General features: G+C 37.7%; 1 protein-coding gene across 1 annotated transcript; it reads left to right on the plus strand.

The window, feature by feature from the left end:
* Positions 1-283: 283 nt before the first annotated feature.
* LOC110380493 (A disintegrin and metalloproteinase with thrombospondin motifs adt-2) lies at positions 284-20,096 on the plus strand. Its single transcript, XM_064043555.1, has 13 exons — positions 284-935; positions 7,775-7,941; positions 8,385-8,556; positions 8,702-9,025; positions 9,130-9,338; positions 10,008-10,199; positions 10,596-10,724; positions 11,286-11,400; positions 11,803-11,949; positions 12,207-12,440; positions 12,738-12,861; positions 13,069-13,244; positions 19,016-20,096. The coding sequence occupies exons 1-13, from the start codon at positions 861-863 to the stop codon at positions 19,301-19,303; spliced, it is 2,352 nt and encodes a 783-aa protein (XP_063899625.1). The 5' UTR covers positions 284-860; the 3' UTR covers positions 19,304-20,096.
* Positions 20,097-20,306: the final 210 nt, after the last annotated feature.

Genomic DNA, 20,306 nt, shown 5'->3' on the forward strand with positions numbered 1-20,306 from the left:
CTCTTTGAGATAGGTACTGATATGGTACAAATATAGAGCTCGTTCTTTATTTTGTGGTCTAATTGTGGCACAGACATGAATGAACTCACACGTCAATCAATAATTTCATGACTCAGAAGACCCTTTTCTGATTATATGAATGCGGGTCTGTCTCCCACATATCTGCAAAACCGTGATAAGATAGTACTTAAGTTATGTAGTTAAACGTAAGGGTACAAGTCGGTACAACATTCAAATAGGGACATAAATTAAGAAATGAACTGACAAGTTGTTTTTAATTTATTTGAATTATGAGAGGACAATTTTATTAGTTACAGTAGCTACTCATTAACTCATTGCACATGCTATGTAATAGGTTAGTGAGACATCAATGGGTACAATGTGTCATGGCAGTGAGTGTCGGAAGGGCGCGAGTGTCGGCGACGAGCGCCACGCCACGACCGCCTAGCGGCGTCCCTCGCTCGATATTGTTCATTTGTTGTGATTAGCAGAAGCCGATGACTGTCGGCGAGGTCGAGTGATGGATGACTCGCGACAATGCTCCTCAGGGGACGCGTGTGGGCGGTGCCTTGACAGCCAAAATCTACACTTTCCTTCGACTTTCTCTTGGAGGTGCGAAAGGTGTTCTGTTCACTTCATTCGGGGGCTCGCAATGCTTATTCGGTAGCTGGCGCCTCATAAGTGTACGCGTTCTAATCGTGCGCAACGACGGTCGGTCCCTCGCGGCACACGGTGCATCGCGGCAGCTTCAGATATTCAAAGCACCTGCATGCTACTTCCGAGTTAGCCTTTATAAACAGTGTGGCAAGTGTTAGCAAGTAACTCGTCGTGGTGTGTCTGGACAGCAATGTGAGGCGGCCATGGCGCTGACAAGTGACATAGTGCTAGTAGCGCTGTTGTGCGTGGTCCGCGGCGGTGCGCCTGCGCGGTTTCCCGTGAGTAAGCTCCGCTGCTAGGGCGGGCGGCGCGTTCATTTCTTATTTATTGATTTATTACACTGCTGTGTACTTATTTTTTCCTTTATTATGTATGATATAGATGCTAGCAATCTACACAGTTGTGTATCTATTAATATAAGTATTTTAAATATAATGTTAATGGAATGGGTGAAAATTTTCCAATGTAAAATAAATAAAGGTTAATAAAGTTAAAAATAAATTAAAAGTGCAGTGGCGCAAGCTCACTCTGCCTTTTTGATAAATTAATTTTCCAAGGGGTTACTGATTTATTTACTGACGTTCGTCTACGTGCAATGTGTAGGTACCATGCCCATTTATAAAATATGTACCTATACCTATATTTAAACAATGTAAATGTGAATAAAATTCCTATTATAAAATTGTGCTTGATTCGTATTAAAAAAACATTTACGAGTAATATGATATGAAGACACAGTAACCTTCAGTAGGTAATACACCGTAACATCAAAAAGGTTTTAAGGGCAGATTACGCGTAGACAATGTGCTACGATTTTATGGCAGCTACATTTAATAATAGGGGTTAAAGTATGAAATTGCCGATTTGTACTGAAAACCTAAATTGTATTTTTTTTTAATTTTTAACAAACTTATTTAATCAAAATAGTTGCCATTATTATCTATACATTGCGGTCATCTAATAAGAAGGTCATTTATGCCTTTACGATAGAACTCTGAGGATCTAGACTGCACAAACAGTGTGAAAGAATTTTGTTCTGCCTCCTGGGAAGAAACTTCTTGTGACGTAGATAATTGTCCAAATCACAAAAAAAAATGGTCGTCCGTTAGAGCAAGGTCTGGCGAATATGGAGGAAGACGAATAGTTTCCAACTGCAGTTCCTGAAGAGTTAAAACGGTTTATTTTGCTGTATGAGGCCTCGCGTTGTCATGGAGCAATAGCGGTGAAGGCCGATTCATGAGTCGTGGCTGTTTTACTGCTAATTTTTTCAACATTATTCGGTGTTCGGCTGGGTATCTGGGTAGTTTGACTAGGATCGGCGTTCACCGTCTCTCTTAATTTCTCGTTAATCACCTGTCAGGCGGTCTTTCTCATGGCTCGTTCTTCAAGTCGAAGTTTCCACCACGAAAGCGTTTAATCCAAAATCGCACGGCGCGTTCTTTAGCAGACACCTCTTCAAATGCAGCATTGATATTGCGGGCTGTTTCTGCCGTTCAATCCCGCGTCGGAACTCATATTCAAAAATTACTCAAATTTTCGCAGTATCCATCTTTCTTGTTTAAGTTGAATAACAAAAACAATTGAACATCGATAATCAAATGTTTCACATTTTTTAAAAGAAAAACATCACAGAAACCACGTGAAAAAAGTTCCATTCGAAAACCTCAAACCATGAAGACTCTATGGCAATTCAAAAACCTACTAGAATAAAACGGCAATTTCATACTTTAACCCCTAATATTTATGCTCATTTAATATTTAGATAACTTATTTTAAACAGTTTGCTATTTCATTTAGTTAGTTAGGTATCTTAGTAAGGTAGGTACTTTAAATCTTAGTATTCAATGAAATGAAATAAAAATATCGGTAATAATATTTTTTCGAAATTAAAAAGAACTCTAAGAGTATTTTAAAGAAACAGCTAAGTACTAACTTTGACTTACGTTTAGTCATAAACAATAGTAGATAATTAAAGTTTTCACTAAAATAACAAACACAAAAGTATGTTCTAATTTGTGAATAATGGTGTTAAGTGTTTATTTTGCAAAACGAATGTGTGATTGTTGGTAACATGTGAAAATTGGAGAAATTGCTACACTGGTCACTTTCAACTATTATTACGGGCTAAGATAATCATATGAGTTTTGGAAATCCACAACAAGTTGCGTGTGGCCGTCTAATAACTGTCCTACTGTCTGTCTGTTAGAGGCTTGACACGCTTTTGTTAGTTCTTGTTATTAAACCTCCTTGGGTTGTCCAAACCATATTTACTTGGAAGCCAATTACGTATTTGACAAATCTGAACAACCAAAAGCAAATAAAACGGCTTTGAGATATTAAAATTTCTTAGAATTAGAATATAAATCGATAGGTATTTTTTTGTTTCAATGACGGGCATTAAAAACTAATAACTGCTTAGTGGATGTTAAGAGCACCCATAAATTCTGTTTAAGAGCTTACTAGGTACCTAAATGTATTTGGAACCTTTTTGACATGACGTAAGTAGGCACTTAAACTAGCCCTCGCTTTACATATAATATATGTAATATATGTAAATATAGTATATTGTGACCTAAATTATTCAAATAGGTCATAGGATAAAGTTTTATTTGTTACTCTCTCAAGATTTACTTATTTATTGAGACTTAAAAACGTTTAGGATCAGCTACGCAGACTTTAAGAACACACATTAACCATTAAAAGGGTGTTTTAGGATGTTACAAAGTAGTATAGTGCCTGGATATAAGTAGTGTTCTATGCTATAAATTCAATTAGAGTAATTAATCCCATTACAGCAACTAAAGGTGCTTAAAAGGGAAACCGGAGGTACCTTTTTAGTTCGCAGTAGAATAAACTAAGTTCATTATTTTTGTGTTACGGATGTAAATTTATCCCAACAACCTTACCTTGAACATAATATTATTAGGTACATACACGAGGGAAAATTCTCAATATTAATATTCCCCCGGGCTCGCCATACGGTCTTGATTTATATGTGCGAAGCCGGTAAGGGCTGAATGGATTTCAAATTGATTAATGGACTACAATTCTTCATAATATGACAGCAGAAACCTCATATTACTTTACACGACACGGGAATTCGGTTTTTTACACATATTCATCACGTATTCGGATAATATTTCTGAAAATATCGAAGAATGGAAATTATTTGTTTTGTTGATAAACCGGTAAGCAAATTTTCTGAAGAAGCTTAAAGTTTTTAACATAACAAGTACTGGTTAAGTGAATGTTTTTCTTTAACAAATAAGATATACGTATTGGTCCATGTAGACCGCAATCTGTGCTCATAATTTTTACGCTACTTTTCGGACGAGGATTATATAACATGAATTCGATAACAGGTTACCTACAAAGCACATTTTCCGAAACTATTTAAACTTTCACCAAATTACAGTACATTAACAACGCTTTACGATACGATTTTATTTTGACAATTAAATTACGTAATAAAAATGCAGGTGTTTCGCGTACTGGATCACGTACAAAGTTACACAACGCTAACGTCAAGTAGAGTTTTTCAATCGGTCTCGATGAATCACAGCGAGGCTTTATTGTGGCGCTCGGAGACGCGACGTGCTCGCAGCCTCCGTATAATTGAGATCGATACCAGTAACTTTCATCATCGGCACATACCGACGTAACACTCGCAATTGAATGCCAAAATTAAAGTAATTACCGGCTCCATTATGCCCTGGCACTTATTCAAAGCCGCTAATAATTCACTGGAAGGCGCATTGTCTCGCGTAGAAGAAAAGGAAAAACAAATAGTTTTACTTTCCCCTTTACTTCGCTCGCATCCGCTAATATAGAGCCTACACTTAGCTGACTCATGTGGACTTGATTTCATTTTCACTGCTCTCCATCAGTTTGACTGACATGCTAAAATACTCTTCACACACATAGTTACAACAACAATGAACTACTGTAATAACAACTTACAGTTTCATTGGGCCGGCCGTTTGTTACACCGCTGCGAGATCATCAATCATTCGAATTGAGAAAACAATGAAACCAGAACTAACAAATACTTCACAAAAGCTTTTCGCCGATAACTTATCTTGTCGTGACTTACAAAAATGTTTTCCTGGTAGTGTCAGGAATCAGGATATTGTTTAAAAAGAAGCAGATATTATATTGATATTTTGTTAAAATATTTAATGTAATTATTATTTCTAGTACAAAGATCTTCGTGCGGTCATCATAAGCCGCAGGCAATAAGTGTCAACGATAGCATTAGTAGAGATGTGTGTGAGATGATTAGTAGAGATGATTGACCTAGTTAGTGTGAACTGCCGGATTAATATACATACGTTATTGTATTGAAAACGAGTACCATGTAACTGATTAACCATAACGTATCATGAGCTGCTGAAGTTGAGTGACAGAATATTTTAGGCGCAGGCCTAAGTATGTAGAGACTGGCAAAACACGTTCTTTGTTTGAGGCATGGTAGTTACAATTATTGCAATGAATTAACAAGGCTAATAAAAGTATGTGGTCTGGGCATTAATGAGAGCAATAAAAGTAGTGTGAGAATGTGTAGCAGGCGACACGTCCGTGACAATGCCGCGCGCCCACCAGACGCGCTCCTTGTCGCCTTCTTGTCCTACTTTATTAGACACATTTATCACCGCCTTGTTCGGATTATTTCGATGTTCCTGATACCCACATTGATTGTATTGTTAAATATTGTACGGAAGCTGAATAATCTTCATGAATGATAGCTTTAGTCATTCCGGCGAGCGGGACCTAGATATCATTTATTGTTAGAAATTGCATGAATTCATTTGGGTGATTAAGAGTTTTCGCTTCTGCAACTGCGAATCAATTCATACGGTCATTGCAGTTCATCGAAGTTAATAGGTAGATGTAATTTAATTTAACAACAATATGCCTCGCAGCGCTATTCTCTCTCGGTTCGTTGGGTGTATTTGTAAAGTTACCTCGCTGTAACAATATTGATTTCCCTGACCGAAAGGAATCAGACAGTTCACCGTGCTCTCCCGACTACGAAGGGTTCCCGACGCGACGCATGCATAAAATCGATAGCTCTATGCGACAGACATTTAGCTCATATAAACTGCATAATGAGCAGAGAATGCTTATAGCATTATTAAATTTTAGCCTCATGAAAATTCTAAGTAGAATATTATAACTATAACATACTTAAATTATGTACCTATATCTGTTGCATAAGTTATGCCATAACACATAATAACTGATTATCGTTACTATTTTTATGATCGAATTACATAACTAACAACTAGTTGTTGATCGCCTCCATGCTAGCACAAGTGGTTATTATCTATTTATAATGGTTTGAGCCACGTACTATAATTATTTACGTGTGGAAGATATTGATTTAACACGTGTTTATTTGTGACAACCCGGTTAGTGAAGCCAAGCTCGGCAGTATGAGGCCTGTCCACTCATGCGAGTGATCGCTCCTGGACCCCTGCGGTAGTCAGTCATTGTTCATCTCGTTTGGCATTTAGGTTTATAATGCTCGTTTTATATTATGGACTATTTTCATTTTCTCGGACATTTTACAGGCTGCTACGACTGCTACGAGCTGAAACCTTGTTACAGGTCTCATTTGGTTAAAAGAAACCAATAAGTTACGTACGAGTTGCTTTAGACTGAAAACATAAGTACCCATATCGTGGATGCGGTGTCATTACATTACATTATAATAACGAACATAATTAAAAAATAATTTATTTTGAAAAAGGAAAGTATGCTTGAACATATTTTTTTAATATTCTGCAAAACAGCATTTATTAGAAGTCTTGCTCAGCTTCTCATTTATCGCAACGCTTTTATAGACGAGCATTTTTCATTACGGTACTAAAAAGTTTTTAATATTTTTATTTCAGCATAGAATTTTATATTTCTGTAGATATGTATAAATAAAGTAATGACTAGAAATTTGTCATAAATATTTAAAACTCAATCAGACAAAGGGTTTAAAGAAAAACTTACGTGTCAGTTTTTATTTTATTAAACGTTGTTTATCTGCTGTTTCATAGACCAAGTTGCAATTAAAATTAAAATCCGACAGTATAGTCATCTTTTTATTAGGTACAAAGAAAAACAAACAGACTTGAGCTTGAACCCGGTTGAATCTGCGAAAGAATGTAGTTTCAATGAAACATGCAAGCGAGGCGAGAAAGAATGTCGGAGGTCGCTGGCTGTATACTTAGCATATACATATATATAGGTACCTTCGTCCATATACCTGCTTGCTACGTACGTACCGCTCGGTTCAGGACCCTTTTTAAAAATAAACTTTCTGCACACTTTCAAAGTGTGTTGACAATACACCTTTAAAATACCGAAGCCTCAAAGACAAACGAAGTATGTAAGTTAACTGACGCAGAACATAATAATCCATCCATTATACTTTATTGCGTAGCAATGTGCTACGAGAAAAATTTAGTATGTCGTGCTTTGCTACAATTTCTTTGATATTATTTAAAGTAATATAATATTTGTATTTGAAATAACAGCCAGACCTGGATCAGGATATAAGCTATTTAAGCAATTGCTAGAAATAGTAGGGAGTTGCCCTCTAGGGAGACTCGGGGGAGGCAGCAGAGACGGCAGAGAAAAAAAGCATACGAAAGGTAAAAGAATTTCAAAATTCATGAGAAATGGGTTGACGTCGCGTCGGGTAGATGAATTACGCTCGCTCATTCAGTTGCCTTCTCTACGAGAGGAAAAAATTTTTTTTATTTTTATTCCCCAACTAGCAAAAAAAATCGTTAAGAATTAGGGCGCCTGTGGCTTAGCTTGGGGCATACAAGTGCAGAATATAAGCTAAATAAGCTTTACAAGCAACACAATGACAAATGGGGCCTTTCAATATGGCGCTATGGGCCTTTCAATCAACAAGTAGTTGTATTAATCATCATTGACTAGGTACTTCGAATTCAAGTTTTTTTAGAACTCGGCGATACTTGTGTTAAAGAATTGCAGATTTGGATCCTTGGGACCAAAAAAAAATGGCAAAATCATGGAAATAATGAACAGACCTCGATGATAAGACTTCGAACAGGTCTCGATGATAATGCTAAAGCTTTCCTTTGTACTGCAGGAGTTACTGCCACTGTACGGCTGGTGGACGAATCCGGAGCGCGTGCAGGAGGGCTCCGACGTTCAGGTGGTGTACCTACCGGCGCTGCTGCCCAGAGAGGCACAGCTCGCCTCCGACAAGCCTGCCGATGACGTACCGCTTCCCTACAGCTTCGACGCTTTTGGGAGGTATGTAGATAGCTGACTTTTTACTCCTTCATGCCCAATTGCCCGTCCAACAGCATTGCAAATTCATGGATATGAAAAGCACATTCTCTTCGTTATATTTAATCACTCTTTTTGTTCCTGTATTTTTTCCGTTCTACATCTGCGTAAGCCAGTCTCAGACATGAATGTGACTAAGAACTTGAGAAAAAAATCGGGCGGGCAACCTAGACGCCTATTAGAGAAAAACCGGTTTGATCGAATGGATAACCGACTGACCTTGAGATAACTGATTGTTTTAAGTGTGTTGAATTGGCTTGTAATGCTCATACGATCGATCAATCATGTCGCACAGGAGAAAGCGTATGTAAATGCATTTGAGACATTAGATGACTAAGTGAATATAGCTTTTGGGGGTTTCACGAACGCAATTTCTGTGTATGTATCTAATTTTAATTTGTTTCTAGAAATTTTGAGCTACAGTTGGTTCCAAACCGTCGACTGATTTCCCCTGAATTCCGAGTGTGGTCAGACGTGGGCCACGAGGCAACTCTCTCATCTGTGGACCCCTCATGCCACTTCCAGCACACTGGCCCCAATGCGGTTGCTGCATTTTCAGCTTGCAGAGATCATGCTCTTGTGAGTACAGCCATTACTGATAGTAATTTTTGTAGCAACGGTGTTCCGGTTTATTTTACTCAGAATAAGAAACTGAAATAAACAAATCTTATATCAAAGTTCCACAAGTTGTCTGATGCATAAACGTTTGTTCCCTGCCTTTCAGCACGGGTTGATTGTTGTGGATAACTCTACGTACGAAGTCCGTCCCCTGGGCACCGGCAATGGGCGGGCGGAGAACGGTCGCGGTCGCACCGCGCATGTGATCCGTCGCGCTCCACCGCCCGCGCCGCCCGGCGACGATGCACGTCCTCTGCGGCCGCGCGTGCGCCGCCCGCGTGCTCACGCGCCGCGCCTCAAGCCAGGCCCGCCCAACTATACCATCGAGATAGCCTTGTTCCTTGACGAAGCTGCATACAAAATTTTCTACCCTTATCTCAACTATAGCGAGACGGATCTACGTGATATGCTTCTGGCGTACATAAATGGTGTAAGTTATTAATTGTGATAGTTGTCCATAACCAATCAATTTCTGTATTTCTTAATAATGCCTAAAACATATAGCTACTGTCAAATGTTTCGTAACTGTTCCAGGTGCAAGCTCTGTACCAGCACTCTTCCCTGGGCACGCACATTCAGCTGTCGTTAGTGCGGCTGACACTGCTGCGCTCGCAGCCGCCAGGCCTGCCCGCGCACGCGGAGCGCGGCCGGCTGCTGGACTCCTTCTGCGCGTACCAAAAGTCGCTGAACGTAGACGATGACGACGATCCACAACATTGGGATATGGCTCTGCTGCTCTCAGGGTAACTATGATTCAGTTATGATCTTCTCAGCTTTGTCTAAATATTTTAATAATGATTATTTAAATCGCACAAGTGTAAACACTGTTGACCCCCTTTTTCGAAACCGTTTAAAAATCGGTTAGCCTACTTCCTAACCATGAAGTGCTTAAAAAAACTGTCGAGGCTACCATTGTATTTAAATAATGTTCTTGAATCAAACATGCACGCATCACTGAAAAATGCAAATATGAACGGTGGTTTAAAAATTTCTTGCGGTTTGGTTTGTATTCAATGATTGCTAAAAGCCTGGTGATTCATACCGCTAAAATATTGTGCAATAATCAGTTAAAAATGCAACTGCTGTATGTATTCTGTAAGATTTTGAGTAAACCCCTAAAATGGCAAATATTTATCACATTCCAATGGGTTGTTGGCATTAAGGATCGACGCCGCCGGCAACATTATTTATTTTGTTCAAAAGTACAGAATGCAATGTAGGAGCACTTTTGCGCAATGTTTAATTATGTACATTCCCATGTAACAGATGATAATTAATTTCACACCCGGGAAGTATCCGGGATTATCTAGAAATTAATAAGATTGGACATAGGATCTCAACGGCAGGATCTTGACCCCTGTGTTAAGTTCGTATTATAGTGGTAAGGATTATATCGGCGGTCGTGTTTTCAGATTGGACTTCTACTCTATGGAAGGCGGTCGTCGCAACGGCGTGACAATGGGCTTGGCGCCAGTGGGCGGCGTGTGTCTGCCTGCACATGCCTGCGTAGTCTCGGAGTTTGGCACGGCCGACCTGCTGGGACGACCCTACCCGTCTGCCGGATTCACCTCCGTCTATATCCTCGCTCACGAGATCGGACACAAGTCGGTCACAGCTTGTTCATTTCATCTCTATATCGTTTTACAACCTGAACAATATTCATCATCCTCAATCAGAGCATACTTTCTTCAAAGATTTGTCATATTTGCCATTTTCGTCAGGCAGGCTTTGGCAAGGGTACCAAAACCGGCCAGTGACATTTCATGAAGTCGTTAACCTAAACATAATGCTTTTATGCGGGTGATGATAACTAAAATGTAAAGTTCATTTACTCAATTTATATGGTAGAATTGTAGGTATAAGATATATTTGTATCTCAAGGAGTATCTCGCTATTTTTACTCAACCGAGCGTGGAGATATTCCACGAAGATTGGACCGTCTGAAATAAATGATTTATTATTTTTATATTATATTGAATTTGATTATGAACTTGTTCCAGTCTTGGCATGCACCACGACGGCACGGGCAACAGCTGCGCGCGCGACGGCTACATCATGTCGCCCTCCCGCGGCACCAATGGCGAGGCGTCCTGGTCGACGTGCAGCGCTCGCGTTGTGGCTGACTTGCAGTATAGTTCCTTTATCTTCTGTCTGTTCTCATTTTAGTCAGTCATGTTCGCGAGAAACTATGTAGCTATGCAATTTTAGTAGTTTCATGATAACAGAGAAATTCAAATGACTCAAAAAACTATTTTATCATATCCTTCGTTCCTGTTGTAGTTCATCCTCTTCTTAGTTTTTAATAGCTTTAATAGATAATAGTACTGATCTCCCGAGGACAACAAAAGACACTGATAATACATTACTACTCACAATATTGTTTCGTAATTTTTGTTTTCACTGAAACTGATTAATCGGACGTGATTGTTGTAGTAATAAGAAAATGTTGCGTTCATTACAACGAGCATTTTGGGCAGTTGTATAACAAATGAATTCGTATGCATATATGGCATGGCAGGCATGTTTCCTCATTGTGTTTAATTACTGATTAATGTTCGTCATAACTTATGCTTTATTGGAACCGAATCTTTATCGAATTTCAGGACGTATTTAACAATAATTTAGAGCATCTACCAAGAGAAAATAAGCACATTAAACTTCATCTTTATCTACTTTTATTGTTTCCATAGATGGGCGACCTGTCTGTTCGATGGTTCTGATGACCTGGACGCGCCTACTGAACTTCAACACGAGAGGTTCGGAGGTGTTCCCGGCACCGTCTGGAGTGCGAAGAAGCAATGTGAGGTGAGTCACGACATGAAGAAACTAACTACAAAAATACACTTTAGAAAGTCAGTGCAAATTGGATACGAATTAGAAGTCTACACTAATACGCTGACCTAAATCACAGAAGATTTATTATGTTCATACATACATACCTCACCTTAGCGCCGTTTACCCGCGAGATGGTATTAATATCAAGTTAAAGATGTGTGATGTAGCTTGTTATAACACTGAAGAGAGGAATGCTTTTTGAAAAAATACAATCAGCTAAAAATATATTCTTTATCATTCTGTTTGTGTTTGTGATTTCTGGAGGTTCATGCGCCACAGAACTGCATGTTTTAAGTATATCGATATCCGCTATCCTTACCATTGTATGACTTCGAAATTCTGCTGATTTTGTATTATTTCCTTGTGCTCTAGATCCTGCTGCGTGACGCAGACGCGGCGCCTTCTCCTACCGGGCCTACAAGCGAGCACTGCACTCAGCTAGCGTGTCGCACGCCGCACAGAGCTGGGTACTACTACGCCGGACCCGCGTTACCTGGCACGTCCTGCGGCACGAATATGGTCCGATTATTTTGTTCTTAAGTCTAATTTTCTTGAAAGAATATTCGACATCACTGTCATCGTGGCAAATGTTAATATTATATTTTTTTCGGTATTGGCGCCCAACGTGGTCCAAAAATATATTTTTTTTGTAAATTTTGATGTTCATGACATACGTTCAGTACCAAACTTATGGAGCTTATTAACGTAGTTTGTATTCTTGTACCTATGTATATTAAAATATCTGACAAAAAGTAAAAATCTAACTAATACTTCAGTGGTGTCAAGGAGGCGAGTGTGTACCCGCGAGTGGCTCACCAGCCAGCAGCCCCGCTCCGCCCCCAAGTTCGGCTGGCAGTACGGGCGGCTGGGGCCCGTGGCAGGAGGCCTCGTGTCGCTCCGGCTGCTCCGAGCGAAGCCGTGGCTTCCGCGAGCGACGCCGAGTCTGTACCACTACGAGCGACGCCTGTCAAGGATCAGCCTATGATGTGCTCCTGTGTGATGATACCAAGGTTCCCCTGTCCTTTTATATATGTTTTCTCTTTATTATATTAGTGACTATAGATTATTATGTACTGCTAAGAAGCAGTTTTGGTTTTCGCAGGGCATCTTGAAGGGATCGTAAATTATTCATGATTTTTGTTAACCTGTTGTCATATTAATTGACATATAACACGTATCTGATCTGGACCTGCACTATTATATGTAGTCTAAATAGAGGCACTTTAATATTTTGTATAAACACTCGGGATTTATGGACAATCATGACTTAAGACTTAATAAATTCCTTTACCAAATTGTTTCTTCAGGTTTGTGGCAAGAAAACCCGTGTAGGAGCGAGTGAGTTGGCATCACGCAAGTGCGCTGAGTTCGCTGCTTTACTGCCGGAGCTGGACTCCCGAGGAGGTGGTCTGCAGGCGCCGCATGACCCTAGTGAGTGTACTGACAAGAAACTTTAATAAATATTAGTTTGGGGAAAAAACGAAGTAAATTAAAAAGATACAGACATTTTAGCAGATTGTGAAAAGGATTATTCAAGATTAGGTTTTCTACCTCAAAATTGGAGCATTGGAGACGCATGTATTTTTCTTTTAATTCTTAACAGTCTTCCTCCATTAATCCAAATATTTATTTTCACAGCTCGCATGTGGATGGGGTGTGCTGTGTTCTGTCGCCGCGCTTCTGGGGGAGGTTTCTACGCGCCGCGAGTCGAGCTCAACGATAAGGGCAAAGACCCCTACTTCCCGGACGGCACGTGGTGTCACAACGATGGCAGTCAGGATTACTACTGCCTTCAACATCATTGTCTCCCTGAGGTGAGCATTGATTTTTTCAAAAACAAAATGGCCGCTTTAAAGTGACTTACAGAAGGCATTAAGTTCCATTAGGTTTCAAAGAAAAATAATAATTGGCAATTCAAAACTGGCTTGTAGCATAATACTGCCATTAAGTATGATAGAAAAAGTGTTAATTCTTAATTCAAAAACCGGCCGATACCATAATTATGTCGTTCCACAAAAAAGTTCTTGTTACCTTGGTAATGCTTATTCTCAATTTAAAAAACCGGCTGGCATCATCTGCAAATAACGTATGAGTGTTAAGCCATTAAGATTACCTAATTGAAATAGAACAGTTTCTTATTCGTGAAGATTATCTAACAATATTGTATAATTCTAGAAGTTATTAATTGCGTGTCGATTATTAATTGTCGATATTGAGCGTAAACGCATGACCCCAAGATAATAATGCGATTTGTAATATCAAAACAAATTCTCACTCTCTGTACGCACTTGTATCTAAATCGTTAATCCTAAAGCAACGTCAGATTAAATGTACCGAGTGGCTTTGTTCATTTTGTCCTAACCCCGGTCCTAGCAACAGTTGCTATAGTAGTTATAAGTGGTTATAAGTAGCTTGACTCACTCGGTTACTACGATGTTAAGTACGCCCTCGCTCGGCCAATAAAGGTAAAGAGTCACTCCATTGGATCAATAGGTACGTGGAATGTTAGCGACCGTAGAGTGGTTACACGGTTTCTTCGCAATACGGTATGCTTCGTAGTGCCCATCTCACGTGGTAGATGGCGCCGCTGGTAAGTTTCCCAGATATTTTCCATCCATTGTTTGCGGTTTAAGATAAAATTGATAAAGTGCTTCGTCATACGGAAAATCGTCATTTCCACGGCTTAGCTTATCTACTTATCAGTTTATATTGTGCTGAGAGTTAGTTCCTGAATACCAGCCAATATTTTTGGGTCAAGGCTCAGGCGTGAGACTAACGAGATTTGAGAGTCTGAAAATTAAGAAGACAACGCAATTCTTTATAATCCCATTGTATGTAAACAGAATTTTTCTTCGTGCTTTGTATATGAAACACATATTTTGTTTAAAAAATATATAAGCCATATATTAAAGCATCGTAAAGCGCTTACCCCTATCCTCATGAGCGTTTATGTTACCAATGTAGGTAATAAATTAAATTAAATGAGAAATCAACAATATTAAAATAATGCATGCGTATTTATGAAATGAAATTCTTCGGTTTTTACTGGCTTTTGTCGACTTACGATCCGAGATGAAGATTTATTGAAAATTCCACGAATGTCGGTCAGAAAATAAAGTGAATGAGTTTTCAGTAAATTTTCCGCTCTAAAAACGTGAGCTGACATAAGTACCTATGCTGATGATGTCCCTTCTACACCTGAAGCTAAACCCACGTGCTGACACATGTTATTAACGAAGATACTTACAGCTCCATATACGTCCCCCCCCACATAATGAACAATCATTAGAAACCTATAACAAGTACAAGGCCCTAAACAATGTTTCATGATTCTATAAAAGGTTTAGAACATTTAGTTAATTTTATAGTGCATTGTCTTGTTATAAATAGGCTTATAACCGCATAAACGGCATTGCGGCGAAGTATAATCTTGTTGTTTGCTAATAGTGCCGTGTCATCTCACGTGATTGCTCTCACACAACGCTAACAATATAGACAAGCACCTAGGTACGCTATGACATCTGTAAAGTCACCAAAATAAATTATATAGCCTCCATAAACGGCAAGCATTTAGGTAATGTAAATACACTGCAGCGAACCGCCAATTTCCCCCGTTACAGCCCTTGCTATTTGGGTCAAATTGAAATTGAAAAAACCGGCCAAGTGCGAGTCGGACTCGCGCACGAAGGGTTCCGTACCATCCAAACTAATATTCTATATATACCTATATATTTATGGAAATCGAGCAAAAAAATCACGTTTGTTGTATGGGAGTCCCCCAAAATATTTATTTGATTCTAGTTTTGAGTATTTGTTGTTATAGCGGCAACAGAAATACATCATCTCTGAAAATTTCAACACTCTAACTATCACGGTTTATGAGATAAAGCCTGGTGACAGCCTGGTTACAGACGGACGGACGGACGGAAGGACGGACAGAGGAGCGAAAAAACGTCCCGTTTTACCCTTTGGCTACGGAACCCTAAAAAGAATATTTGGAAGTAATTGTAGAAAACATTATCTATGGTTTGGTTGGTTAATTTCCATTTAATTTCCCAAAAACAAATTCCTTTGCAGGATTTTGTTCTTGGAACAGGCAGTGAACTACAATTAGGTTTTATATCCACGACACCGAGGCTAGAGGTTTTTGATCCTCGCTCTCAGGTCACATTAGGATAACAATGTCACCGTTTAAGACCCCAGATCTTATCATCCCCAGCTGTTTGTATTTAAGGCATGTTTCTACTATAAAGTAGCAACTTGCATGCAAGTAAGGTAATGTTAGCATTCTGCGTGCTATTCCTATTTCGTATGTAAACTGAGCGCATTAAGTATTCGTGTAATGAAAACTTCTTCGAAGACATAGCTGCTGCATTTAAGGCGTACCTACCTTGTTCTCTGTTGATGTTTAGGACGACAACTTTAAAAATGACCGATTTACATCATCATATTTTGAATCTAGATTTCATTAGGTATTAGGTAATATTTGTGTGTGTGTACCGTGCATGCGTCAGGCGACATCTCATTATGTAGTGCTTAGTGTTGTTTGGCTGTCAAACATACGCGACACTTCAGTCCAACTTTCTTCCGTGCGTCATAGAAATTCAAAGATATTTACTCATTTAGAGTAAATTATGGGCCTAATTAGTCATCGTTTATCTAGACGTTTAAATTGGACTAAGTATGATAAATTGAGCAAGTATGTTCAAGATGAGACGTCAACATTTTAACAAAATGTTGACTTTTGATAAGTGTGACAAAACAAGCGCATAGTCCACTTGTCAGCTGAGTTCCGTCAAAGCTTGGCATATTGATATAACGCAACGCAGGTACATAAACCTATTATGAATTTAAAAGTTGTAAAATTTTAAGTATTTTAGATAACAATTTCAACTTTAAGTAAAGCGGAGTGCATTTATTTTCTCTCCGTCTATAACGAATCCTATTTACAATAATAAGTGTCTATTTTCAGAACAAGGTCCTGTGATAACACAGCAATTAGATATAAGATAAAGTACAAAAACAAATTGTTTACTATATTAGAGTTAAAAAGATTACATTTTTCTACTTCAAAACACAGTATGTAATGCGTTAAATCTAGCAACAGTACTCGCCTAATTGAATGACGCTAGTGTATAATTTACGGTTAAGACAGAATCTCATGTTATGCAGCATGTGCGGTTCACTAGCATGTGCATTAGAACCTAGATAAGCCTCAAACGGAAGCAGGCAAGGGCAAGCATTGTGCTGTACGAAGGCTGACGCTAATCGACGCCTGTTTACCTGTAGGTCAATATTTATTACACTGTCTCCTGTATCAATACTTCATCGCAAGACAAGTTCCGCAAACATTGATAATCATGAGAAACTTCCAAGTTCATGGATCAGTAATTTCTATGATAACACTGAAAATAGTCTCAGCAATTTGAACCAATTTGCTTTAATGGCGGACATAGTTTACAATTATTCTAAAATTCGTAAGCACGACAAAAAATGTTATCTAGATGTAATGCAGAAATAATTTTAAGTGCTTAATAATTGTTTTAAAATATATAATAATTATTATTGGATAGAGATTATTTGTCGTAATTATATTTTTTGTTTGAGTATTTATGTAGGTATATTCATAATCGTGCCCTTTAGCCTCATAATTACGAGGCTAATGATAAATTTACGAAATTTTAAGATTACCTACTGATAAAAAAATGGCCCTACCGCGTATGCCTTACAAGTTAGGAATATATTTGGGTATCGTTTATCTACTTTATCCGAAAAGATCAGCATATTTATTAAATATGTAATAACTACGCTCTTATGGGAGAATACGTTGAGTGCTTCGATTATTATAATAACAATAGAGCTAGTAGCATCCCTTGAGATAACCCTACACTCCCTGATGACCATTTCAATAAAGATTTCCTTTTGAAAGAATATTATAGTTATTGAGGCGTTTTGATTATCTTCCAACCAAAAGTATATGTAAGTAATAATATAAATGGTAAAGTTATAAGTGAAAATATTGAATACAAAGTAAGCACGTTTATAAAACTAATTAGGCTAAAAAAGAACGATTTACGCAAAACTTTGCAGAAGACTACTTACTAATAAAATTCATATGATTTTCACATTTCAAGGATCATCATAAAAAAGATAAACAAACCTATTCACATCTGGCTTCCATGTGTGATCGTAATACCAATCTTATTTATCTTTTATTTAGAGAGATCGAAGTATGGAAGCTTATAAATACTCTTCAATAATATATTAAGAAGCAAAATAAACATTTTAATTGGCTTTGAGTCAGTCGCGTCGTCAGTCTTTTAATATTTCTCATGAGCCCTCAGTTTCTCACGACAGATTTCGAACGTTTGAACAATGATAACGAGATAAAACTAATGTAATTCATATTTGACTAAGACTTTATAAGACACGATGAACGTGAAAGTCTCATATACAACAATGTTTTATTCAAATACATGATTTATCGCGAGTCTAAAGTACTGATAAACGTTTACCTTTTAAGATTTCCTGGATTTAATGTAGCCTTGTGGTTTAAGGTACATTTTAATAATAATGTAACAATAACAAGAGCTAATAATAAGGGAGGGATTACTTGTGTCTAAGGTTAATATATTCTTGAACCTTATGTAGCTGTAATGTGTGTACATAATGTACAAGCAAAGTTTGACTGGACAACGGCTCTCCGTTGCAAGGAACGAAAACAAAAGGAATACTTAAATGCTAGCTATTTATTTAAGTGAATGTAATTGGTCCAATTAATGTAATTTCGATCTATTCGTAAATGTAGTCTGTACTACATATCCCAGTTGTGTAATCTAAACGATACCATTTTGCATCCAAAAGAACTACGAAACTTGACTGTACATAAAAATAAAAATCCTAAAAATTCCTATTTCAATGTAGGTATAAAATTGAAAGCATACCAGACGTAAAGATAAAGATTAGCATGTTAAGTTTATTTCCAGTTTATAAATATTGCTATGCAATATTAATACACGGGAAAAGTTCCATATTTTCTGCGTAGGGATCAACAATAGTAATAATTTAAGTGCTACGAAATTCGTAGTCGCGTAGCAGTGAATTAGAAAATTAATCGCTTGTTAAATTTTATTGTAGCTTGCAGTTTCAAACTGTTGTACATGTTGGTTGGTTTTTTACATGTCGAAGTAAAAACCCGATACTGGAGATATTTTCAATGAGATTTCAATTCTATTGTTACAATAACGTAGAGCTACTATACTCCATTCAAAATAACATTAGACATTTAAGTAAACCTTTTTTACTATTTGTTCAACCGATTTTGACTTCTATTCCGTAGACAAAAGAACGGAATTAAAAGCAAAATAGTGGTTACAATACCAAGTATTTACTGCAGCCGCCATTAATCATACTACTAACGCAATAGAAGTCAAAATCGGTTGAACAAACAGTAAAAAAGTTTTACTTAAATTTCTAATGTTATTTTAAATGGAGTATAGGTACATGTGAAACAATCGATCAATTTATTATGCAGTTAATGCTACTCTACAATATTTTGTTTAATACCTGCTTTGCTTGTCTACAGAATTTTAAGATGACAGCTCAATGGCACATCTGGGAGCTGCCGAGTGAGGACGTGAGCGGTCCTTTCAATGCTCGAGCGTTATCTACTCCTGATGACGAGGCGGCGGCTAATGCGATCCGGGCTTACCTGTCCCTGGACAACGAAGGGGTGCCCATCGTCAGATCAGCCTTACCACCACAGATACCTGAAGAACCGGAGGACAACTGGGAAGTAGTTGACTATGTAGACATTCCTAACCAGTCGCTGAAGAGAAAGAGAACTCCCAGAATTAACTCGCCTGATACGTAATGACCAGGATTTTAGAGTCAACGGTAGACAATTACCATATCACTACATATGCTTAAATGGATCATTGTAAACAGTGTAAGATAATTAAGATATCAAATTAATGTACGAAAGTATTTATCAGTCAGTATTTTGAGACCAATTTACCTCTGAAAAAAATACGACGACGTTACAGTCGTAGATCGATTTTACAGATATTATTATTTATACTGCATTAGAAACAGCATTGCAAGTAGGTAATTCATATTTGATGTAGTTTTAAGTAAGAACCACAATCTTGCCAAATTGTAGAATGATAGCTAGATCTTAAGTACTTAATTGTAATTCCTAGTAATGTAATGAAATATGGTGCGGCCAGTGCCTTGTCGAAGCATTTATTAGAAATAACAGTATTATAGCTTGTAGAGTAGAATTATTTATTTTTTGATTCAAGAGAAAAATTGTCGGATCAAACTTTACATTCACAAATACTTTCAGTTTCAATTTCCATTTAAAAATTCGAAATCATGATTGACCGTAATACTTATGTCTGAAATTCTAAACCTATGTGAAATTGTTTAAAAAGAATAATGTTACTTATGTATGTAAAATATTTTAAGTGAACTCTTTTAAAATACTAGTCTTTGCACCCTATTTATAAGAACAGATCAACTGTTTTTTATTTTTAAAATCATAGAGTAAAATGTTTTAGTTTTATGCTCCCATAAAATTTATTTCCTTAGTTACTTTAGTTTTATGTAAGGTGGTGTTTTATTGCGTGTTTGTCGGTTTGAATAAACACCTGCATCATAATATACATGAGTGTTTTCTTTAAATTTAACCGACTTCCGATAATCTTTTATTTTCCATTCCCGGTTGAATGAAAATATTTTTGGAGAATCAATTACTTCGTCGGGCAAATAGAAATAAATCATCGATTAGTTGTGAATTCAAACAACCTCATTACACCAATCAAATAACATTAGATAACAGCATTAATTTCCCTATACAATACTTACAAGGAAAT

Source organism: Helicoverpa armigera, chromosome 3 (assembly GCF_030705265.1).
Source record: "Helicoverpa armigera isolate CAAS_96S chromosome 3, ASM3070526v1, whole genome shotgun sequence".
Taxonomy (NCBI): Eukaryota; Metazoa; Arthropoda; class Insecta; order Lepidoptera; family Noctuidae; genus Helicoverpa; species Helicoverpa armigera.

What these genes read in the sequence shown, in the direction of transcription:
- LOC110380493 (XM_064043555.1), top strand. Translation starts at nt 861, where the DNA reads ATGGCGCTGACAAGTGACATAGTGCTAGTAGCGCTGTTGTGCGTGGTC. An exon ending in GCAGGCGCCGCATGACCCTA is followed by an intron (nt 12,862 to 13,068) that starts GTGAGTGTACTG and finishes TTATTTTCACAG; the next exon opens with CTCGCATGTGGATGGGGTGT. An exon ending in AACATCATTGTCTCCCTGAG is followed by an intron (nt 13,245 to 19,015) that starts GTGAGCATTGAT and finishes GCTTGTCTACAG; the next exon opens with AATTTTAAGATGACAGCTCA.